General features: G+C 32.8%; 1 protein-coding gene across 1 annotated transcript; it reads right to left on the minus strand.

The window, feature by feature from the left end:
- Positions 1–1,087: 1,087 nt before the first annotated feature.
- Positions 1,088–26,255, minus strand: LOC106053508 (protein SGT1 homolog). The gene is made up of 12 exons (XM_013209071.2): positions 26,155–26,255; positions 15,817–15,865; positions 13,712–13,802; positions 13,464–13,533; positions 13,202–13,272; positions 8,818–8,877; positions 7,925–8,018; positions 4,838–4,934; positions 3,980–4,078; positions 2,939–3,032; positions 1,915–2,108; positions 1,088–1,300 (listed from the first exon to the last, which is right to left on the minus strand). The coding sequence occupies exons 1-12, from the start codon at positions 26,172–26,174 to the stop codon at positions 1,193–1,195; spliced, it is 1,047 nt and encodes a 348-aa protein (XP_013064525.1). The 5' UTR covers positions 26,175–26,255; the 3' UTR covers positions 1,088–1,192.

Raw genomic sequence — 26,255 nt, forward strand, 5'->3', positions numbered from 1 at the left:
GACCGACCAGTTGTTAGTTGGCATCCTTCAGTCGGACAGCAACTATGGTTCATCTTGAACGACCTATTAGTAAGCCTATTAAAATAGTAATAAATTAATATAAGAAATTTCGAGTCACCCGGGGGGGGGGGGGGGGCGGGGCGTTAAAAATCACTAAAGGAATTAACGGGCCAAGGCTGAGCAGCAGATCTGTGACATACCTCTGCGACCAGTTCCCTTAAGTTCATTGTGTGGTCAGTAGAAACTAAATGTTAATCATTAAAATTCATGTTTTTACTAAACATGCTTCTAGACTGTTACATAATGTTACTGTCTTGACTTCATGTCCTTGAAGTGTTGTTGTTTGGGCACTCCTGGTGGTCTGCCCCTAGCATTTATGTTTCTTTTCCTCCTAAGCATCTCACCCAGTTGAATGTCCTTTCATTTCTTAATAGCATCTCATTAACCAATTCCTTTTGCTTCCATTTTGTTGAAATGTATTTTTGATAAAGTAGAAAGTTTCATGAATATTCTTGACACCTACAAAACGATTTCATTCAAGCTGCAAACCAGAACAGTTTAGGCATCCAAAGTGTGGTCCAGGGAAATAATAGGACAATGAAAAAATTTAAAATTATTTTGGAGAAAATATGAATTAACACAATTTAACATATAATTTAATATATATATGATGCCCTCCTTGGGTTGTGAAGTGACTATGGATATCTACTAGAAATGAGATGAATGCCTAGGCATTAGCTCTGATCGGAATGATGTCAACCACACAGCAGTTTCCCTCTCTTCAAGTAGCTAATGTATCCAAAGAAATGGCAAATGTCGATAAGAGTAAAACCTTTTAGAAAAATATATAGGACTTAACATTATGCGACAATGACTTAAAAATTAAAAAAAATTTTTTTTTACATATTTCTATAACATATTGCGTTTGTTTTTTAACTTAAAAAGAAAATAGCAAGAAATAATTGAAGACACCTAGTTTTTTGTATTTTACTTTTTCAAGCTATTGTTTTAAAAAAAATATCTCTAAAACTATTGAAAAATGCATATAACTCTAATTCAAGGACAAGAAAATGACAATATACTCATGTTAAAATTAAAATGCACATATTTATTGCCAATTCAATTTATATTAAAAATGTAATTTTAAAGATTCATTCATCAAAAAATATGATTAAATTTATCTATTGGTTTTTCAGTATTCCCATTTTTTAAACTCCATGCCATCAGGAGGCTTGACATCCACTTTTTTTGATCCAACCTCTGACCAGTTTGTACTAAGTACAGTACCACCAGATTCAGTCTAAATAAAAGTAAATAAAAGTTCATTTTAAAAAAAAGTTAAGTCATTGAACCTTTTCTTTTAGATACTATCTAAAAAGAAAATAAGAAGAACTAATAAATTAATTAGATAAAATATTTCAAGTTTAAAAATTATTTTTTTTTTACAATCTTTACTTTGTTGCTAACCTAAACATTTTTTGTGGAATGCACTCATTTTAGGATTTTTTTTTTCATATTGATATATTGAAAACCAATGAATCAGTTCTTACAAATGGTGGAACTAAGAACTTTTTTTTTTGCAATGAATAACAAATATGAAAACATTTTCCTTTCACATGTGGCACTGTAAAATAAGATTTCTGTTCTAAAGAATGGCCACAAAATGAAATGCTCTACTTTGTTCTAAAGAATGGCCACAAAATGAAATGCTCTACTTTGTTCTAAAGAATGGCCACAAAATGAAATGCTCTACTTTGTTCTAAAGAATGGCCACAAAATGAAATGCTCTACTTTGTTCTAAAGAATGGCCACAAAATGAAATGCTCTACTTTGTTCTAAAGAATGGCCACAAAATGAAATGCTCTGCTTTTTGTATCTTGACACAAATGTTAGATTTAAATGTATCAAACTTACAAAAGATTTCATCATTGCTCTTTTTGTCTCATCAGAAGCATCTGCATAGATTTTCTGGAAGAACTGATTCAGCGCTGCATCCCCTTCAAGTTTCTCATCTTTCTCTTCTTCTGTCACCTGTTGAGCTATCTTGTCCCAGTCTCTGTGACTCAGTGAGGAGGATGGATAGGCAGGAACTCCTTCCGCCACTGGAGCTAAAGAGAATCAGTTCAATTGGTTCCATATACATTGTACAATAGTATTCAACATGAACAAGACCTTAGGTTACTACTTCTAGAGTACATGATAAATAGGTCCAAACCCAAAGTTTTGTTTTTACTTATACACTCTTAACCTTTCTAGACAAGTCACAATACAAAATGAGAAAGTCACAAAGGGACACAGAAGGTGCTTACTGCAGAAATTTCCAAAGAGTTAGTTTACTATTAAACATGATGTCAATTACTCACCAAGCTTAGAGAAAAGGGAACAGTAATTAAAAAAAACAAACTAAAATAATCCAGAAAATGTGTTTTCTCATGGTTTCTGGAAGCATGGGCTTACTAGTTATATAAAAAGTGAAAAAAAGAACAAATGGATTCAGAGTTTTAATTGGTCAAGCAATCTGTTCAATAATCAATTCTTTCAATAGTTACACTTTCATGACTGTACCATTGTACTAGGAGAAGCTATTGTGTTTGATTATATCCTACAATACAGTATAAGTAACTGAAGTTGAATTGATCATTTTATGTATAGTCACAGTATCTCCTTTCTTCAACCTGCATCATAATCAAGTGAAGAACAAAAAAACTCATTTGTTACATTTCAATGCAACAAGTTTTCAAATAACCCTATAAAACATCAAGTTTCACTGCTTTTTAAATGACTAGCCTTTAGAGAATTTTTTAATGACAAAATAGACGAAAAGAAGGTGAAGAAATGAAGAGAAAAAAAAGAGGAGATCATTATTTCCCCTTAAAATTGACTACAGGTTAAACAAAACTAACATTACAAATCTATAAGTGAAGAATAAAATGCTTGCCTGAGGCAGCAGGACAAATTCTATCTTCACTATCTGGCTGTCCTTCTAATTTAGACCAAAGTATCCCTTCACACTTTTTTAATTTGATTTCAATCTGTTGGGGAGAAATAAAGAGAAAAAAAATATATAAAATACTTTTTAAAATCATAGCTTCTATTAAGTGTAACTGTATCAATTAGTGTGGATCAGACATGTAATTAAATTTGTAATACATCTAGACTAACAATAATAAATCTGTGCGATTAGAAATATTCTTTACCAATTGTTTTTGTTTGGTGCAATTTCATGCACGAGCAGGAAGAAGGCAGGAGGTTTCTGGGTGAAGGTTACTGTGATAACGTTTTAAATGTATTTCATAAAAAAAACTAACAACTTGAATGTGAACTCAAGCCTCCTCAAGCCAATACATTAACCATGAAAATAGAAAGTTTCTTAGCTATCTATTGTTAGTTTCAAACTTTTAAGCAATGACCTAATTCTCTACACAAAAAATATAGAGGGGACTAATCCAACATCTATCAAACAAAATCTCTTTCCCTTGTACAATACCAAACAAAATAATTAGTTATCCTTAATTAATTAACTCATTGGCTATCTTTTTAAAATGATTCTTGTTTTGTCAGGTAAAAGAAATATTTGTGCAAAATTTCAACTTGATCCAAGATTTTTTGTAGGAGAAACAATGTGTAAAAAAAAACATTTTACCAGACAGACAGATAGATAGACATAGTGAGTTAATATAAGCTTTGTAGAAACATAAGGAAAACAAATACTTCACAAGTGGTTATAGCTGATTTCACAAAATATTGTGAAATAATGTCTTTATGAATTTGCAAAGGATATTTAATTTACAGTCTTGAAATCAACACAATGCAAAAATACAAAAAAAGATTCTAAACTACTTATTATTAAAATATATTAAAAAAAAACAACAACAGAGTAACAATCTAGTACATACTTTTCACATTCATTCACTTTAAGAATCTTGAGTTTTGTTTTTGGATGATCATAACATTAAAGATAGTATTCAAATTGTATTACCTTAGTTGACAGTATCTTAAATGATGTTTGATGAGGATCAATCTGGTGTGCCAATAACAATTCCAAAGTTGCAGCTGGTTCTTTTATCACTACTTTCAACTGTCAACAATCAATGAATTTAGTTTTTATAAAAACAGTACACAATTATTTTTTTTTAAAATAAACTCATTTAACCTTATGGCACTCCAGATTTGATATCTACTCAGAAGATTACATAAATTTTCTGTCTTCAACTCTATAAGATGTCTAATAGAGATAAAGGAAATAAACCATTTCCAAACAAAATAGAATTACCGCTAATTAATGCAGAACAATTAGGGAGCTAGGTTATAATATCATGGTAGATAAAGAGCTTTCTATGGTCATTTCAAACAACTGCTTAGGGAACAATGAGATCAATATACAAGGTTTGACTGAAGTTTTCTTTGAGCGCTCATATTAATGGTCTGTTTTGACATGAGGTTTTAAAGCTTGTGCCGATGTTAATGTCAAGTGGCCAGGACAAGCACCAACCAGATTTACTTTCCCTGACAAAAATCAAATGCTTATTTCAGCTGAATAATTGAAAATCCTAAACTCAAGCAGGATTCAATCTCAGTTAGGTTGCCAAGCAATTACCACCAACTTTGACAAGAATAACATTTTAGAGTGAAAACCTTTCAAATTTTCTAAAAACAAAAGTTAAAAAATTGTTGCAGCCAGTTGTATAAAAAAAAGAATAAAATAACAACTCTAAATACAAGAAGAATAACAAGATCTAAGTAACTCAATGAATGATTTCAATCATTTTTATATAATTAAAAAAAAACACACAAAAAAACTTATAAGCTAGTGTTTAGGCTACATTTATGTAAATACCTTTCTGCTCTCAGATTCCACAGTGAGGTTTTCTTTTGTAATATTCTTCAAAAGAACAGTAATCACCACATGGGTATGAGTTTGATACCAGTCATACCTATAAAATAAGTGATTCCAAAGAACACAATATATTACATATTAGACATTAGAATCATTTGTTTGCTCCATGTCAACATCAGCTATTAATATGCTGATCTACCACATAAAGTTCTGCTCATTAAGTTCACATGTGTCTAGAAGCAGTTTACATAGTTAATTTTTGGAAACAAAAAGGGTTTGCTATCAGAAGAGAAGACTAAAAGAAGCTTTTGCAAAAACAATACAGGTGATGGATTTTTATAAGTACTGTTTTTAAAACCTAAACATGACCAATTAACATAAAATGTGCAAACTTATTTCCTCTTGTCTCATCTATCTAAAAAAAAAATTGTTCTTACCTTGATTAATTCGAGTAGCAATATATTTAATTAAGTCGATAGAAAGAGAAAATATGCAGTAATGAGTTCTATGAATTGCTATATTGTTGACCTAGAATTAGTTTTGAGTGACAACTATATCTGAGATTATGTCTTGTTTCATGAAAGAGACTAATGGAATATTGGAAGCTTTCTATTTATTAAACCTTTGTATTTTTTTTTTGTATTTTCTCAAAATGGCCACAGTCTATACATAAAGCTTAAATACAAATATTTAGCACAAAATATACTACCTTCCATTTTTTAAGCACTAAATAACTTTTGGGGTGTAATTGTTAACACTTCATAAAAAACAATCTGATAATTCCTTTTCCCCAAAATACAAAATCACTGCATGAATATGTGAGTTTATGTGCTCAAAGTTACACAAACAAAATAAAATTAATGAAGGAATTTTTCTATTTTTTTTTTGTGGTGCAGGTAGTCAGTCAGTCCTGTAATGCAGGTCATTCCATTTGAAGTGCCAAAATAGCCAATATATTTCCTATAAACTATTTAAATAGCTGATAATAGTCAGTATGCAGGAACTGGGAGGCTAATTGATAATTTGAAAGTGATCATAGAATTCATGTAAAGATGTAAAAGTGGGAAGCATTAGAATAAGGCCATTCTATTTAAGGATTCACTATTTTAACACATTGAATCATGAGCATCAAAATACTAGAACTCAAAAGACCAAGAAAATGTGTGGGCTAGTAAAAAAAAAAAAAAAAAAAAAGAATTCCGGAAAAAAAAAAGTGCAGGGTGAAAAATAAAAATTACAAACAAAAGGGGGTTCTTGAGAGAGATAAACACACACAGGAGAGAGAAAAAAAGGAAAAAGCAGAGAGAGAGAGAGACAGAGAGTGAGCACAGGCTGTTCCAATTCAATCACAGGCTAAAACGTATGTTGGGGGAAGGGTTAAATTACAAGCAATTTTATTGGAAGTTGAGGTGCTGGCCAAAATAAATATTATTTACCTTGGGAAAAATCAATGTGTAATAATAGTATATTTATATAAGCCAAAGCTTTGACTCATTATTAATACTTCTATTTAAAACAATAAACTTTCTGTCCTTGGAATAACAGAGCACTTTTCATGAAAGACTTTCCAGTGTTTGTTAAGGTAGTTCTAGAGGAGACAAGGTAGAGACACTTCAAGATATTTAACTGGTGGGCAATAAATGTCTGTAAGTAAGGCTTAAGTGTGGAATCAATAAGTATATGTGTGTGTATGTATTGGGGAAAGAGTCTTTAAGAAGGGAGTAACCTAAGCCCGGTTTGGACTGTTCGGGCGGGATTACCAATGTTCCGCTTTCATTAAAAAAAAAAAGTTAACTAAGGTCATGCTTTTAATTTAGAATCTTTCTTAATCTTTTAAATAATAATGTCAAATTAGACATACTGACTTGCAGTGTTTCATTCTGAACCATTATTTCATGTTGGCCACTTTGCAGGCTCCTGTGTGACATACAGACCACATGTTGCTTCTATTACTCTTGGTCTCAGAGGAATGGGGAGTGCTTTGACTTGACAATCCCCCTACTTTTCCCCACAACAAAAAAAAAAGTTTGCCCTACAATCTCTGACTGTTCTTCAGCTTCTCAATGTAATATTGAAATATTTCATATTGTTTTATTTATTTATTATATTGACATTAGGCACGAAGCCTTCCCCACCCCTGCTTTCACAATTGTTGGCCCTTTTTTGATAAAAGTGATGCCCCTTAACTCTTTTGTTCCCCATCTCCCAATGGATTGCCTCCCCTCCCCATACACTTTTATTTTGCATTCTTCAATCCTAAAACAAGCAATGCACCATATTAGACACAGGACACCTTTAGGCCTTAAGGAAAAAAATTGCATTTCCAAAAGCCTAATTAAATCTCTCCCCCGCCCCTTAACTTAACTAACTTAATTTGGCATTGTGTTTTCTAAAAAAAAAAAAATATCAATAAGGTTTTATTAATTGTAATTATTTATTTAACTCTTTTTGAATGCCCCACTGCCCCCACATTCCATGTATGAATTATAGAACACATAATTATATAAAATAACCATCAACTCCCATATCTGAAATTTGATAATCCAACAGGTCTGTGAATTAATCACTCACATTTACACTGATAATTATGTGGGCTCTAAATTTATGTCTAGGTGTTGATGATGATGTAGAGAAAGTGTTATAGAATATAGTAGCACATGATGCAAGGCAGGTAACTTAAATAGAAGTTGAATTAGTGAAAAGATAGAAAATTTGCTTTAAAAAATACAGAAGTCAATTTTTTTGTGATATTAGTATTAATGCTTTATATATAGAAAATAAAATACAAAGGTTTAATAGATAGCTTGCATTTTTTTGTGAATTTTACAAATCTGTCAAAACTGTATCTTAGCAAGCCCCAAAAGGAATGTGTGTACAAAATTTCATTTGAATCAATATGACAGTTGATGAGATCTCTTGATACATAAATAAATGAATGAGCAGTAGCTCTGGTTTAAATAACTAAATTATCTACCTTTGTTGTTTTTTTATGTCAGTGATTACTTTTTATGTTTGATCGACTTAAAAATTAAAAAAAATATATATATAATTATTCATGTAGAAGGGAAATTATAATCTAATTTTTACTTGACTTTTGGTGACTCCACTGAAACACTATTTGGACTTAGTGTTTTCTCTTTATGATGACCTGATTCACAAACAGCATCTGTTTTTGTTTTCTCTATAAAACAAAAATAATTAATATTAAATAAAGTGTCAGAAACATTTCTTCAAAATTATAGAAGTAAAGATTTAATTCATTTTCTTTTATTTCAGGTTAAAGAACAAATCTATTGGTCAAAATAAATCATTAGAATCTAGAGCTCATCCATTTATTTTGACTTCTTTGATTGATGGCACTGTATTGTTTATTTAGAAATAGCTGATCATTTTATAACGACAATACAAATAAAGATTTTAAATATATTTCACCACTGCTGTTCCCAGAGTCCTGTCTTTGCAAAGCTGGAACAGCAATTTTAGGAGACTATTGTTTATTTACAATTAAATGTCTCCCATAATTAGTTAGCAAAATGATTTTAAAAATCGTATGCTTTGGGTGTGAATTCTCCTACATTTGTGAAAGGATAACATTCTATTGAGTCACCAAGTCCCATAATGTTTGAATGTATATTTATAAAAAGACAGCAAGATCATTTATTTTAGCAATGTTATGTTTTAAAAACAAACTTTACTTAACCAATATTTCTTTAAATTAGCCTCTCTTTATGTCAATGAATTTTTTGTCAATGCAAAATTTAAAAGTTTCATAGCTACTTATGTCTATCTTGCATAAATTTAGCTACACCTTTAACTGTCTGCTTAAAATCAAGTTTTTTTTTACATTTTCTTTTTCCTCATCTATGCCTTTCAACAGTAGCACTTCCTAAGTTATCACAGTCTATGTAGTTTCTAAATAACTCAGAATTTGTATCCTAGTATCTTCTTGAAATTATTCAAAATAATACAAGCATTGCAACCTGATTTGTGCAGTTCCTCTTGACATTTTGAAATCCACAATTCAAAGTTTCCATCAGTAACTGCAAGAAAAAAGAAATCAAATGATGAAATTATCACATTCTGAAATATTTGAACTGATAGAAAACTAGCTTTACCCACCAGTTGATTTCTATTTCAATCCATTTCAAGCTCCTCAAATATTAGATGGTGATGGACTAATAGCTGTCCAAACAGCCCTTCAGTATAATGAACAACAATGTGCATCAGAAATAGACTTACAGGTCATTCATCTTAGTGATAAAGTAGAAACCAACAAGTAACTAGCTTTTGCTGCCTTCATTTTTGTCTTACTGGGTAAATTACTGTAAACACTATACTATGCCTTCATTAAGTATGTATTTTTCCTTTGTTTAAACATATTTCAACAGTTTGCATTCACACAAAATTACTGTATTTTTTCTATTTTGTTTTCATTTTCAACCCCACTGGAACTCCTAAAAGAGGAATGCTGTAACAACTGACATTTTCAGGATTTGAAATTGGAATACAAGTCATGCATTTGTTAGTCTCTTTTACAACTTTTATAAGTAGCATATTCTGTGTAAAGAAAATCACTGTCATATATTTATATTCTTTGTTTAAATCCAATTAATTTTGGTCTTGTGCTGGCCACACAACACCTTGACCAGCCGTTGTCCTCAGAAAAAAAAAATTTCAGCATCTTTCAGTTAGTGTCACAGATATATGGCAGATGACACAATAAGCTATTGTTTCAAACTGAATGCAAAACGTACTCAAAATTAAACACTGGAATTCAGGATATGAAATGAAGAGTATAACTTTGATTATCTTGAATCCTATACTCTTAACCGAGCAATTCTCATATGCATATATTTTTTTTTTTCAGAAATGCCACTAACGATTTTCTTTAAAATTCAAGGTATATGAATATAAAAGAGAAAAAATTCTCAACTCATTGACCACATTGCGAAAACTTGAGGTCGACCATTAAATTGGTTTAAACATGTTTCATTATAGTAAAATTAATTTTGGCTAGACATCTTTTTATGACTGAAAGAATTCTGAATTACCTCAAAGGAAAAAAACTTGACACCACTAATGTCACTAGACTGACAGCAAAAAAAGGAAAAAAAAACTTGATACCATTTACGGCACTAGCTTACTGCAGTACAATAAAACATTTCTTTCAAACATGAATACATTTTAATAAATCAATAGGCCTAATTAAAAATGTGCACACCATCTTAATGTAGGCTCTATTAGCCTTTTTACCAAAGTAAATGCCACCTACACGGTTATCTGCAATAAATGTAAACAATTTACAAATCATGCGAAATATAATAACCATAAACAGACTTTGACAAATTTAATTTCATTTTTTTCTTCCCTAACAAATCAATCTACTGAAGTGTTTGTAAGAGTGGTACTTATTAAATGGAACCAAAATGAAAATTCTCATACACATTTCCAACAGTGAAAATAAAATAAAGATAGAAAAAAATATGTTAGTAGATTTTGGATGAGAAATTGAATTCAATTTTTTTAGATCTACATCGTTAAAGAACAAATTTAAAACAACTAATATTTATGAATTGCACTTTAATACTTAAATCGTGAATACCCATTTTATAGTGCAAATTTCATGCTTATAATATGATCAAAGAGTTATGAATTTAGCTTCAATATGGGCCATTGGAGGAAGGGGGTATCATAGAGAAGGCTTTTTGTGCTACCTTTAGGCCTTCACCAAAAACAACTCTGCCCTTAGGGATTGGAACCAACTAAAGTCAGGTACCCAATAGAGGTGGGTAGACTCAGGGGTGCCCTAAAAATTCCAGGACCCTGGGTTCAGAAGCCAAGTGCATAACCACTGATCCACCGCACCCCCTCCTAGTTTAGATAGCTTAGTATAAATAGGTCTAATAAACAGTGCAATATTTTACTTTGCAGGTAAATTATTACAATATATATTGTTATAAACCTGGTGGTGGCACAGATGGGGGTAGTGGTGTGTGTGTAGTCAGCCGACGCAAATCGCCCCAGGCCAGCGCTTGACGAGCGGTCAACCGTGACGAGTTACGACGATCGGCTGAGACGAGTGTCAACAAGAGAGTTCGGGAAGGATCGCCGACGTGAACAGAGCTCAGGGGCGTCACGAGAGTTGTAGTCATCTGACCACCTAGAAACGTCGAGCGGCGTTCTGTCCGGTTCTAGAAGGCCAGTAGGGACCCTATATAAGAGCGGAGGTGACGCAGTCAAGACGGTTCAGAAAGCGGGTTCACGACAGGAGTTCAGAACACGGTCGACTACAGCACAGTTCAACGGTGTGGTTCTGTACGGAGCATTACGACGGTTCAGTGCGGAGTACTGTCAAGTACAGTTGAGACGAACGGCGTCTTGATCTTGGTCTGTGATCGAGTCCGACACAACGAGCCCAAGTGTGTGAAGTCAGTCCCGAACTGTTGAACCCAGTGCAAGCCCGGAACGAGACGAAGAGGCCAGTGCAAGACTTGATACGGCGGAACTGTGTTATCGGAGAGATATTTGTTATCGCAGAGCTATTTGTACTGTTCTACGTGCTGCCAATTGTACAGTATTGGCTGTTATTTATGGACATTAAACCTTTACGTTATTTTGGAGCCCTGACTTGTCAAGTTCTTTAAGTTGGTGGTGTATGGTGCAGTTTGCAGAGAGCCTGGATAGTGAGATTCGTAACAATATAAATCCCAACATTTTTTAAAATTTCAGATTTACATTTAGACTTTGCTCCAACTTTTTTTTTTTGGTCCTTCTTTAGAATATGTTTAAGTCTATAAGTGAAAAGTGTGCCAATGTTAAAAAGTCAGTTTCATCCTATAACCTAGAGATTTTGTATCATCTGTTTCCTTCTAAAGCCATAATGAATAAACTAACTGTAAATATTAAATGTCTGAACAAAAGCATTTGAGAAGTTACACTTTATTCCAAGCCAATAATAGGCCAATAGTTTTATATATAAGTTCAATGTAAACTGACACGACTTGAGCTGCAGTTTTTCTAGACAGTAGGGCAATGCAATTTCTATTCAAATCATCATGTACAATGACATTTAGAACTAAGAAAACATAAAAGCTACTCTTTAGATTGGTAGTAGTTTCCGGATCCCTCGATCATTTTCATCATTAAACAAATTATATTTTTGTAAGTGATAATATTGATGAACATCATTAAATTAATTTTGTAGGAAGCTCTTAAGACATATTTCTTGTAGGCTTGTCCTTCATAAGAAGCATTACAATACTGACAACACTTACAAGATCTACTTGCCAAAATGTCAATTAAAATGACTGCTAGTAGAACGTAATAAAATGAGGTCATATCACACTTAAGTCCACTACTTGAGTTCACATAAAATAACTTCAACTTACAAACAAAAACTTGTAACTTGACTTACTATTTCAACCGACTTTACTTGACTTCTTCTAACTAACACCTGTAGACAGTTCAACTAAAATTCTCCAACTAACTACTCTTGACTATATTCTTGAAACTAACTAAAACTCTTAATCTCTCATAGCACCTTACTTACTCATGTTCACTATTTACATTTTCATGCTCTTTATTAATAAAATTCACTAAAATACAATAAAGTTCAATAAGTTAATTATTTTGACTGTGACAGTTTCCAAAATGAGTTTGGATAAATATCTCTCCCAAATCATTCAACCAAGCGAGGGTACTATAATAAATAATAGCAATAGTAGTTGTGCAGAGTATGATGATTTGAAGCAATAAACAATATATATGTTAAAGTAGAAAAAGTCCAGCATTTTAATTGTTTTCATTTAATATTGTTTATATTTGTCTTTCTTGAATCAGCTATTTCTACTGAACATGTTCTTAGAAGTTTCCACAAACTCCCAGCGTGCTTGTTGACATATTTTGATTATTGAACACAATCATCCAGTTAACCTGATGTGCAATTCTGGAAGTTCCCACATTTCTGTTCTTTTTTTACAAGAAGCCACACCCACTTGAGCTCATGTGTCTAAGCCATACCCATTTGAGTCCCTGTGACTAAGCCACACCCATTTGAGTCCATGTGACTAAGCCACACCCATTTGAGTCTTTGTGTCTAAGCCACACCCATTAGAACTCCTGTGTCTAATCCACACCCACTTTTGCTTGTGTCTAAGCATGCAACAATTGGCCTATATATAGGCTGTGAGAAAACCTTGCTTAAAACTAATACTAGTAAGAAGTAATTACTTTCTATATTGTTACTAAGTTTTTTGTAAAACTATAGTTAGAACTATCCTGCAAGGATTTAAAAACAAGAATTGAAAGAATGATATAAAAATGAACTGTGTGTACGACTTGTTTTACATTGATGTTTGCTCTTACCAAATCTTTTTTGGCCTTCCTGGAAAACTGCAAGTGCTTTTTGAAATTCTTGTAGCTCATACAATGCTGATCTGAAAACAAAAAAAAAAGACTGTCACAATAATGTAGGGCAACTGAAAGCATTCTTTTATATGACAATGATACAGACACAAAGATTTCAATACATAACTAAACTGCTATTTATATAATTACAGATAAAACAAAACTATGCTATAGAACCAAAGCCTACATATCACATAAACAGTTTAAGCAATTTATTTACCCTTTCTTTAAATAAGCTTTGCTGTTATGCTCATTGATTTCTAAGGCTTTCTCACAGTCCAGCACAGCATCTGTTTTGATCAAGAGGCAATGCAATCAAGAAATAATTACTGTTATAATAAAACATAATGTACATATAATAAGGCAAAGTGAAGAAATGATGATTTAAAAAATTGAAGGTGCTTTATTTACAATTTATAAAAGGCCCAAAAAGAATTCTAAATTAAGACTAACAAAAATTAAGCCGACCTGAATACTTTTTAAGTTGCAAATAAGCCTGTGCACGATGGCAATAAATGTCATCTCTCTTGTCATCCAAGTTCAAAGCTTCTGTATAAAGCTACAAGAAAAAAGTAATATTAAATGTATCTAATAAAACTATGTTTTAGTTTATTCATGAATTTCACCATTAATCTTATGCTTAAGATTGAATTCTTAAAATATCCTTATTGCTATTTTATTTTTTCTTAAATCTAAAATGGCTGGCTGGCTGTCTGGTCACGCAGCTTAAATGCTGGACTGTTCATCGGACTTATTTGATAGTCCTGGGTTCAAACCCTAGCTCCTATCGTCCTGCAGGAGGTTTGGACTAGGAAGTAAATTAGCTTCAACTCTGAAGGAATATCCGAAACATGTAAAACATTTTATAAACATTTTACAAACAAATGTATATGTTATAGACATTGTAATACATATCTTGTATCATTTCTGTTATAAAATAATATTTAAATTATTTAGTATCCTTGTTCAGGAGGACAAGGCCAGGACAGAATAACCATCAAGAAGTCTCTGATCTACTTCTGCAGTGAAGTCTTTCAAGAAGCCTTGATGTGCATAATTAAAACTGAATGGATTGCAACACATCTTTTAAAACTAGTTCTTCCTTAAAATGTAAAGCTTTCCTTAAAGTTCCATTTAGTCTCTTCCCTTGCCATTTCCTCAGAGGTTATAAGGGATCATTCTACTAGTTGCAAATTCTCTCTTATCTCATCAATTACAGATGTTACTTCAAATGAGAAGATAATTATGTCCTAGGCATTTCAATGTGTCAATCTAGTAATGAACGTTAATCAGTAAATTAAACTCTGCAAAGTCATTAGTTTTTCCGGCTGATTCAGGCAACCATTCCATGCTCTAAAGGCACTAGGGAAGAAGTACAAATTTGTCCTTGCATATGGAATAAGAAATGTGCCTTTATCTCTGTGTCTTTCTGAGTATTTTATTCGGTTTAGTTTTTATATTTCTAAATTAATTATAGTTCAGGGATTTATGTGTTATTGCTACTTTATTTTTTAATCTTCTGTTTTGATGTGTCTCTACATTTAGTGATTTTACTAATGGTGTTAATCTTCAAATTGGAATATTTGTTTGTTATAAATCTCACTGCTATTTTGCATCTGTTTAGTTTCTTTATGTTTTCTTGAGTTGAGGTATCCCAAACAGAGGATGCATCCTCTAATATTTGCTTAACAAAGGCTAAATTTTAGTTTATATTCCTGTTTAATTTGCAAAAATTTCTTTTAATAAATCCTAATGCTTTTTTTTTTTTTTCATAATTTCATCAATATGGGGATTCCATGACAACTACTTATTTACTATTACACATAGATATTTTGAGTTTTTAGTCTAAGTAAATAGAATACCATTATTTAAAGTTTTTTTTTTGTTACTCTTGATTCCAATGTTTGTATTCTAATTATATTTGTAAAATTTCAAAAGAAATGTTTTACATCTATCACATTAGACAATCCAAATGGGCAAACAGCTACCAAACAGATGGTAACTTGGTCCAATTCTAATTCTAGGGTTGTGCATTAAAACTGGGTATTAATAAAGTATATTGTGAAACTGTCAGTGGCACATAATTTTTGTTCTTTTGAAACTGACTGCAGAGGAGGCTAAGATTCAGTTTTCTTTTTACAATTAAAAAAAAATACAACCAAAAAATATTTTGTATGATCTGATGAAAACAGATAATATAGGTCTAGATTTCTTTTTAAGGGAAACTTGAACTGTAAACCAACATAATCAAGTCTAATATCAAATTGTAGAATAAACCAGCACGCTTAAACTTTGGAAACGATTCAATGATTCTGTTTGGAAATTATGTTCATCCATCTATCCCAGTGGCGCTACAGCCCATGGAGGGCTCTGGTCAGCCTCAGCAGAGCCCTCCTTCAGATCTCTCCTGAGCCTTTCATCTCCATGCCCAGACACCAAGCTGTTGTAGATCTGCCTCTACATCATTAATCCATCGCATTCAGTGTCTGCTTTTTGGGTTGCCTGCCTTATGGTTTTAGCCAGTATACAATTTTTTCAATTATGTCATACAGAGAAATAGCTTAAAATATTACCTCAACAGCTTTATCATAATTTTCATTGACATATTCTTCATTTCCTTTGCTGAAGAAAACAAAAAGATATTGTGATTAAAATTTCCCCTGTAAATTAAAATTTGCAAACTGAAACTCCTACATTAAAATAACCTTAGAATCTATGAAGACAATTTATCTAGATCTAGTAAAAGACTTAAAAAGTAGAATACAAGATTGTAGATATGTACTATATATAATTAATTTTAATATATATCAGATCTATAGGCCTACTAATATATACTATATATTCTATAGTAAATATAAGAGAGATGTCAGAGATCTATAAATATATAATTATAATATAGATTTAATTCTAAATCATTTATAGATCAATATAGCCTCCTTCAATCGTGAAACAACTATGGATATAAAGCACATCAAACACTATGTATTTAAAAAATGTTTTAATTATTTCTAAATCTTTCATTTCAAAGCATTTTCAGGTCAAATATGAGCTGAACTACCATGTGGATAAGTAAAGAAAGGACTATTTGCCCTACCCATGTTGCTGTGATATTTTAAAATTTTGGTATGGTAATGTTTTTAATCAATTTAGCAATGGCAGTGAAAAACATACTTAATACTAATTATATTTAATTGGGAAGGGTAATTTTTTTTTTTCATTTTCTACTTATATATTTTTTTTTTAAAAGTGTGTTTTGTTGTATTTAGTAACTAAGAATTTATTGATTACATTTATTTTCGATTTAAAAATTAAAGAAAACACATTGCATAAAAAAACATGGACACTCAAAAAGAGATTGTGTTTGATGTGGTGACATTTCCAGAATCATGAACCTTCTAGAGTACCCCCAAATACACATTCATAAGGTTTAATACATAGCAACGGGTGCAAGATAGAAGTGTTCCCCTTTCAAACCTGAAGCCAAATATATAAGCCTAAGCACCCTGAGTACCTTTATTTTTAGTATGAGGTCAAAAAAGGAAGCTTTCAAACCAGAGCCCTTGGTTGCCAAGTAGAACTATGGTCTTGTATAGGAATACAAAACTAAATGTGTAAGCAATATGAAAAATGGGGGAGTGTCATACTACCCTGGTATTTCTGCAGTGAGTCGACAAAATAGCACCGACAAAATAGCGCGAAATGTCTTGACAAAATAACGCTGACTTGTACATGATGTGTATGAAAGTACAGGATTATAAGTAGTTTAATGTCCTGGGCAGCATTTTTGTTGATTCTTTATCTTTTTCAATATTAATAGATCTAAAAGTATGCCATATATGCAGAGAATGAGAGTACTTTAAATTTTATATCATTCCCCTTTTTTCACCAATGTTTAAAATGCATAACTTGCTAGAATCTTTGAAGTAGCCAACGTCATGGAAACATTTTTATCACAAAAAGGCATAGAAATAGCAGCCTATGTAGGCTACAGGTACAGACATAGACTTAATTCTGATAGCTCCACATCCTGGCATTGTCTTGAAAAAAATTGCAGCTACATACTGGGAAGATAAAATATGTACGCATGTTTGTCAGAATGCTGTTTCATTCGTTCCACCTGCCGATGTAAATACTGCAATTGAGGAATTAAATAATGGTCGGCCAAATGTTGTAGGGAATTTGTATGACTATTGGGAGGACAACTATATTGATCGTCAGAGAAAGTTTGTGTGAGTGTGTAAAAATCTGACAAGTATCTTAGCCTGTTTTCAAAATACACTTTTGAATGTAAATAAATAATATATTTTGAAATTATTCTTTTTAGCTTATTATAATTTTTGCTTACTGTTGGCATATTTATGTTTTAAGATATCTAAAGTGTTTCCTACAAAATGACTGAAAAATAATGAAAACATTAAAACAAAACAAAAAATTGGCTCTATTCATATTTTACGATATCTAAAGTATTTCTTTCAAAATGACTGAAATATATTTTTTCTGCGCAATTTTGTAGGCGCTATTTTGTCCACGCTATTTAGTCAGGGTACTTATTTCTACCCTATCCATCAAAGTAAAGAGGCATTGATAAAAATAAGGAGTAGCTCTGGCTCCAGCCAAATATTCAGCCCTTTTTCACTATCCTGCCATATTCCACTCCAGCCGAATAAGACTGCAGAATAGTTGGTCAGATACTAAAAAGTACATAGTAGTACCTACAATTCTATTAATATGTATAAAGTGGACATGGTTCCTTTAAATTCCATTATCATAAATGTAGCTCAAAGTAGATCTATTTGTTACATTGAATATAAGATAAAAATAATAGATCTAGATCTAAATCTAGATAATTATTCTAAATCTAGTTTTTTTATACTATAAATTAATAAACAATAAAAAATGCTTGATCTAGAAATCTTAGAATAACTCATCAGCTCTCTCTTATGTCTAGATCTAGTTAGATGTAACTGTCATGCGCATATGGAGTTGTTTCTTTGCTAGGTGTGTTTCTTTTGTGTACCATAATAGTTTGTAAGCTGTTACTAAGGATGCGCCATATTGGCATGGCATCATTGCTTCTTTTTTGTTTTGCTTGGGTAGCAGATTCTTGGCTGAAGTTTTCTGTTTGTTGTTTTTTCCCCAGTATTGGGTAAGTTAGATTATTTTATTATAATTTCTTCGTTATTGCATAGCTCTAAAGTCGTTGTAATTACCATTATGTGAATTGCGGTCACAAGGAATGCATATTTTTTTGTTTAGGTACTCAAGCTTGGGACTGAAGTCAAGCCTAATCTGTAGTTGCATGGACCCTACTTAGCCATTATTCATGGCATTGGCTAGGTTGTGCCCAGTTGTGGGCATCGCGAGCCCAGATTGGACTGTTTGCACTGTGATTAAAGTGTGCTTGCGGCTTGTCTGTTAACTAGTTCCATGCACTGGCGGATCCAAGGGGGGGGGGGGGGGGGGGGGGTAGGCGCGACCCCCCCCCCCCCCACTCGGCCGAACTTTAGTATAGAATTCATACGATTTATATACGAATTTATTAATTATGTTAAAGATATATACTAATTATTTATATTTCAACCTAATTTTAAATTATTTCGCCCCCCCCTCTAGTATGTTGGCTGATTTGGTGGGGTCAGGAGGGGGCGATGGTATCAATCCCGCCCCCCCTTTACACTTTCGAGTGGGGGGGGGGGGGGGGGGCGGTCAAATTTATTTGTAGAAATCACAGCTTGCTAACAAAATCAATTAAATATCTATATCATTAAAACTTGTTATTGATATTTTAACCGATCTTTTTATTATGTCGTTCCCTGTTTGCGATTTGGGGGGAGGGGGGGGACGAATACCTCTACTGCCCTTCCCACCTAAACTTTTCGAGTGGGTTGGGGCAGTCCGTTTTTATGGAGAAATCCTAGTTTGTGAACAAAATTAGTTGAACTTGAATTAATATATAAATTTTATATTATGTCGCTCCCTTTCTGGTATTTTGGCCGATTCGGTGGGGTGAGGGGGGGGACGATTGCATGTACTGCCCTCCCCACTCTAGCCCTCTGAGTGCTGGGGGGGCCGTCCTATTTTTGTGGAGAATCATAATTTGTGAATAAAATTAGTTGAATATCTATATAATATAAACTACGTATTGACATGTGACCCATTGTATATTATGTCATACCACACTCTAATCTCAAATTGTATCATTAGTAAATTTAAATGAAAAAGGGTTGTACCAGGTGGGAGGGGCGATACATGCAATCGTATTTCCCCCATCTGACTAATCAATACTTTTTCTTTTTGTATTATAGTTAAGAAATTACAAAATTTAAAAAATCTGTCATTAATATAATTTATATATACTATTAATTAAATTCTTATATCGAGTCGCCCCACCCCTATTCTTTAATGCCAAATGCAATCTTTAGCAGAAATTATTAAAGGAGCGAGGATTAATCGTTTTCACTCTACCGCCATTCCCATTTCCAGACAGTTTTTTGTAATTTCACATGAATTTATCATAATTATTTTAAGAAAGACTTTGCATTGGAAAAGTTAGAATTCAAACAAAATTTTTCAGTATAAGAGTCATGATTGAGATGAGTTCTAAACTCAAATAATGTTTTTATAGTCGCCTTTTTCCAACCTTTACTCAATCTGATATTTTTCTAGCTAAAAATTTTGGAACTATAACTCACAATTTACACTACAGTTTTCTTTAATACTATTTATCGAATAAGTTTTTTTTTTCGGCGGGGATCCTCAAAGCAAAAATCTAAATACGTGGGGTATCCTATCTTTTCAAGGAACAAATCGGTTTTATTTGCAATGTATTATGGGCCTATAAATTCATATTAGAATATTTTTCAAGTACAACATTATTCGAAAGCTCCTTTTTTAATAGTATGAATAATGAGCTTTTGGTCAGGAGAATGCGTTTCTGCAATGAAGAATGCAAGAAAACGCTTATGGCGTCGGGGCTTCCCCCCGAACTCCATTTATGAAGAATGAGTTTTAGATGTCAGGAGAATGCGTTTCTGCAATGAAGAATGCAAGAAAACGCTTATGGCGTCAGGGCTTTGCCCCGAACTCCATTTATGAATAATGAGTTGTAGATGTCAGGAGAATGCGTTTCTGCAATGAAGAATGCAAGAAAACGCTTATGGCGTCGGGGCGAACTCCATTTATGAAGAATGAGTTTTAGATGTCAGGAGAATGCCTTTCTGCAATGAAGAATGCAAGAAAACGCTTATGGCGTCGGGAACTCCATTGATAATGAGCTGTACTTGTCAGGAGAATGCGTTTCTGCAATGAAGAATGCAAGAAAACGCTTATGGCGTCGGGGCTTCGCCCCCAACTCCATTGATGAATAATGAGCTGTAGATGTCAGGAGAATATGTTTTTGTAGTGGAAAAAGCAAGAAAACGCTTTTGGCATCAGGGCTTCGCCCCGAACTCCACAAGAGAACCTTATAGCGCTGCCCCAGTTGTTTTGTTTTTCGCCGAAGGTTGAGAAATGCTGCTTTTTTTATTCTCCTATATATATATATATATATATATATATATATATATATATATAATATATATATATATAAATATATATATATATATATATATATATATATATATATATATATATATATATGTATGTGTGTGTGTGTGCTGTACGCACGTTTATGCGTAGGGTTAGGGTTTACTGGGCGTTAGGGTTAGGGTTTGGAAAAAAATCGCCCCCCCCCCCCCCAGTCCGAAGTTCTGGATCCGCTAGTGGTTCCATGTTGTATAATTTCACATAACTTAGGTGCACTGATCTAGTATTTATTATTATGGGTATGATCATGTTTGCCAGGGCTGCCTAGAGACGTAAATACACCAGCTCAATGCAGTTGAATCATTAAACTTAGAATCTAAACCTTTGTTATATAAACTAGGGGTGCACGGGATAGTACTTTTTGATATCCGGCCGGAGCCGGATATGACCGAATAGTAACATTTGATATTCGGCCTGGGCCGAACCGGATACCTAAGTGTCTTGTTAATAGCTTGTGTTGCTGAACATTTTACGAACTGTTAAATAACATACCTATATTGGTTGGTTTTATTTTTTTTCCTTTTATATACGTTATTGTTTTAAACTCTGTTACTGATTGATTTATTCAAGCTTAACAGTATTTCTAAAAATCTGTATAGCATGAGTGTGTCTGTGTGTATGTACGATGCCACTAACTGTAAAGGATGTGTGTAGGAAGATCAATTGTAAATAATGTTAGTATATATTTAAATAGTTACTAATGTAAATCTCTCATGAGTAAAGTGCATCTGCCTTGTCGGATGTATGTGCTCATGAATTTCAGACCAACAACCTGGTCAGATATACCTAATGAGCCTACACATGTAGTCCTAGTGTAGTGTGTATAGTTGTTAGTGTTAACCATCAAGCATTGTTTTTTTCCTTGAGCATACGCACGCAATAGAGTTGGGTGTCAGTCAAAAAAGATAACACATTGGCATTGTCAGTCAAGCATATAGATAAATTATACCCGTCCACTAGTTAGAGGTCAAGGATTGTTGTTTTTTTTTTATGCTCCAGCATATTGTTTTTTCGCTTGCTAGATCTAACTGCGGTACTATTGTTCAATTTATTTTATGCGATTTTAAAATATACTGTAAGGTTTTCTGTTATTTATTAAGTCAAAAGAATTAAACAATGAAATTAGCTTTCTTTCTAAAGGTTTTAATTCAAGGCAAAAATACACACACACAAACATGCACCTCTTTGTTTTATTTTATTGTGCAAAGAACGTACGTAAGAAACATTAAATGCAAAGAACGTATGTTAGAAACATCTTCCTTAATTATTACTGATTTTATTCGTGGTTTCAGTAACTGTTACTAAAGGGAACGATAGTAAGTCTATGGATGTCAGGTGTGTAAAAGTCGTCCTGGCCTGATACACAGTGGCTAAGTACGAACCTTAAGTAAAAAAAAATAGTAATAACAAGGAGTTAATTGACTGTCACTAATTATTAAGAATATTGTTATCAAATCAAGACACTTAACTGCAGGAGTAATATTCAAGTTAACACGTTAGAAAAATTATTTAACCATAATATTTATTGACAGTGTAATATCCTTTGTTAGCACATTGTGTTTTTTTCATTCTGGCTTAAAAATGGTCAATGTCTATCAATAAATTGGGTGTCAAGGACCAAAGAAATAAAATAAAGAGTAGGAGGTGTTTAGCTCTCCATTTAAAGATAGCCCTGGTCCTGTCTTCTACAAAATAATTAGTTACTGGCTTACTGGGCTATATAATCTCGCGGTTTGTGTTCTGTGTAGCTAAAGGTCACTCGTTTAGTTGCGTGTGATCTTTAGTCCAGCTTACTAATTGAGATTTATGTTCAAGTAACTCTGCACACTTGAAAAGGTGTGGCCTCTAGCCCAACCACGTGATTAAGATTTTTCTCCAAATAAGCAAACTCTTTGTCCGGATACCCGTGTAGATGTTTGGCTTGAAGTCCAGTCTACACCCCCCCCCAATTAAGATTAACTACTAAGTAAACAAACATAGTTCCCTCGTGTGACCTCTAGAGAGTGCTTACGTCCATCGTATCTGACTTGGGGTCACCTGTCAATCAATGAACTCAATGTGATGAAAGAAACAAATAAAAGGGGTAGGGAGTTGTTCATCTGGAAACATACCTAGTTACCTTAGAAGTGTGGCTCTTGTAGTCCAGCCCCCCTAATAAAGATTAACTACTAAATAAACAAACTCAGTTCCCTCGAAAGGTGTGACCTCTAGAGAGTGTCAATACGCTGACATTAAACCTACGTCCATCGTATTTAACTTGTGGTCACCTGCCTATAAAAAAAACTCAATGGGATGGACTAAACAAATAAAAGGGGTGGGAGTTGTTCATCTCTACCTTTGGAGATATACCCGCACAGCTAGACAGACGTCTGGTCAGCATGACGTAGTCAAGGAATGTAGCATTTTAACATGTTAACTAACCTACTCAAAGGTCAAGACAAATTGAAAAAAGTGCCAGCCATTGCTGCTCTGTATTTAAAGAACATTTATGATGTAAAGTTTCATTTCTATTTATATTAAGTTATTAACACGCCTTGTCTTTATAATAAACGATGTTTGGCTCTATTTTTAAGCACATTATTTTGTTTTAATAAAAACATTAATACATTCTACAACAGACATTAATGGAAGGAGGTCCACTTTATGCATATTAAATAGCTGTATTTTTTACTATCCAGTTTACTATCCGGTAGTGATATCCGACCAGAGCCGAATAGCACCGGATAGTAAAAAATGCCGGATATTCTGCAGAAGCCGGAGCGACTATCCAGTGCACCCCTAATATAAACTATCGTTGTTAATTACTAAACTGTACTAATGTACTAAAGTTTAAACCAGTAGTAGTAGTAGTAGTTGTAGTAGTAGTAGTAAAAAACTCAATCTAGTATTATATAATTATATGCATAATTATATAATATATACGTTCTGTCAATATATATGACATTCACATATGGCGGAAAACAGATTTGCACTAAAAAATGCAATTTTGAGGTTCATCCTTCATTTTTTCTGTAAAGCTACTACCTGTGATGTATTTGTTTATTGTTTTGGGTAGAGCAATGTTTGTGTAAGCTGTCATATCAATAAATGTTTTAAATTCATTTTTATTATGAGTTTGTGCATTCGAGAGTATTACAAAGTATAAAAATTCTGACAGACATAATTTACTTTTAGCTTCTATGTGTTCTTCTTTGAAAAGGTAAGAAACATATTTTTGAATATTATTAAATGTAAATGTAGCATATTTACGCTTAAAAATGAATGTTGCAAATATTGTTACACAAGAAAATGAAAAAATAACATTACTTTGTCTTAAATCAAATAAAAACATTACCTTGGCGTTGTCTGTCTTAATTAAAGGCTAGAAAAGAATATTTCCAAAAAATATAATACCACCGATTTCTATATAAAAAACACGTTTTTTAAGTCCCTTAAACATGTTTTAGATATCTTTGGGTTTTTAAAGTAGTGGGTTTTTCTTTTTTTTTTAGCAAAAACATATTTTTTAAGTGCCTGCCTGGATGTCCGTCTCAGAGATTCAGGGTCATTTGAATCCAATTAATTTATTCTTTGTTCATTTTCCCGGGCAATTTCAATGTGAGAGCATCTATAAAACGTGCATTTTCACCAGTTCTAACATAGAACCATTTGTTTCCAATAGATCTTTAATATTATAATAGTTATCTTTAATGCTTTATTATCTGTCGTAATTCTATAGTTTTCTAGTGTGGAAATGCTATTAAGATGCACGCACCGCATTATGATTACCCGTATTACGCGGCTCTACCATATCGATGTCTAGCCTTTTAAACGGACATCGATCTAGATCTAATATATATAGTTTAATATATCTATACTGGTATACTTTACCAGATCTAGATATAATGTTAATCCATCATCTGAAGTATATTAGTATTTAGATCTACTTTAAAATTTAGATTTCAGGTCTAGATCTAGTAGATCTAAATTACGCATTACGGCAATTACGCGGCTTTTCCATATCGATGTCTAGCCCTTTAAACAGACATCGATCTGGAGCTAATCTATGTCATCATCATCATTGGCCTCCTTCAGTCGTGAAACGACTATGGTTCATCTCGAACACCTTTTCATATGACTGTGGAGCCCTATTTTGGAGAGACACTCCTGTCCACAAATATTGCATGTCAAGTCGGCTTTCACTTTGGTGGTAGAGGAGCTGGCCATTTTCCATGTGGCACGCTTTTCTTCAAGAATCGAGGCCCATGTTTTCTCACTTTCTATAGCTTTCTTGGTCACCGTCTCTCTCCAACTTAAGTGCGAACTAGTGCGGTCTAAGGCTATGTCTTCCCAATGGTCAGTATCAATGTTCACTGATTTTAAATCCCTTTTTATCACATCAATGTAACTGAAGTGGGGGCGACCAGTTTTTCTTGAGCCAAACGCAAGTTGCCCATACAGAATGATTTTTGGGATGCGATTGTCCTCCATCCGGCGAACATATCCGAGCCAGCGCATGCGGCGTTGCCTGAGGACAGTAAAGATGCTGGGAAGGCCCATTCTAGCGAAGATCTCAGTATTACACACTTTTTCTTTCCATGTTATTATCTAATCTATAATATAAAAATATATATATAGTCGTATTGAGTCTATAATTAATATCAATAATGTCATGAATACTCAGCCTCTGAATAGTCATGATTGACATGATAATTGATGACACTGTGCTGTGGACTGTCGTCCGTGGTAGATTATAGATATTCATAATCATATTGTTATTGCGGGTAGATGATACTATGAATTGATAGATCTAGATCTAGTAATCTAGTAGTAGTCTAGATCTAAAAACTAATTTAAGTTTAAGTAATTACTAGAGTAAATTATAATAACTTATTAAATATATATTAATAAGTCATAATAAGAGTAGATTTAACTTTAACTAGACTAGATTTAGATCTAGATCATTTGACTAGTCTAGATGATAGATCATTTCTAAATGATTCTAAATTGCTAATAAAATCTGAAGTGTAATACTAGATTCTATATAGACTATAGTTAAGACTATAGCCTTAGACTAATTGAGTAATTCAGTAATTCACTAATTTTATTATAAATATATAATTATTATATAGATTTAAATAATTTAATTATAATAAAATATAATATGAATGTCACTTATGATTACTTATTATTATATTGACTGATACGACTGATAATAATATATAGATTATAGATCTAGATCTAGAGTAGATCTAGGTTTAAATGTAGATCTAAAGACTCTTAAAATCTTGTGAAGCAAAATTTTACACAACTAAATCTAGATCTAGACTAGATCTTATGATTCTTACCCACAAATTTCGCTAGCCATTTTAAGAATTTACTGGAAAAGAAATAAGAGTACAGCCCCTTTTTCAATTAGCAACCTACCAGTGCTGCTTACTTAGCTAAC

The sequence above is a fragment of the Biomphalaria glabrata genome, chromosome 8 (assembly GCF_947242115.1).
Source record: "Biomphalaria glabrata chromosome 8, xgBioGlab47.1, whole genome shotgun sequence".
Taxonomy (NCBI): domain Eukaryota; kingdom Metazoa; phylum Mollusca; class Gastropoda; family Planorbidae; genus Biomphalaria; species Biomphalaria glabrata.

Excerpts from the sequence above, each read along its gene's own strand:
- LOC106053508 (XM_013209071.2), bottom strand. The coding sequence starts at position 26,174 with ATGGCTAGCGAAATTTGTGG. Across the intron at positions 13,273-13,463 it reads AAAGCTTATTTAAAGAAAGG|ATCAGCATTGTATGAGCTAC; the intron begins GTAAATAAATTG and ends TTTTGTTTTCAG. Across the intron at positions 4,935-7,924 it reads GTGGAGTCACCAAAAGTCAA|GTATGACTGGTATCAAACTC; the intron begins GTAAAAATTAGA and ends CTTATTTTATAG.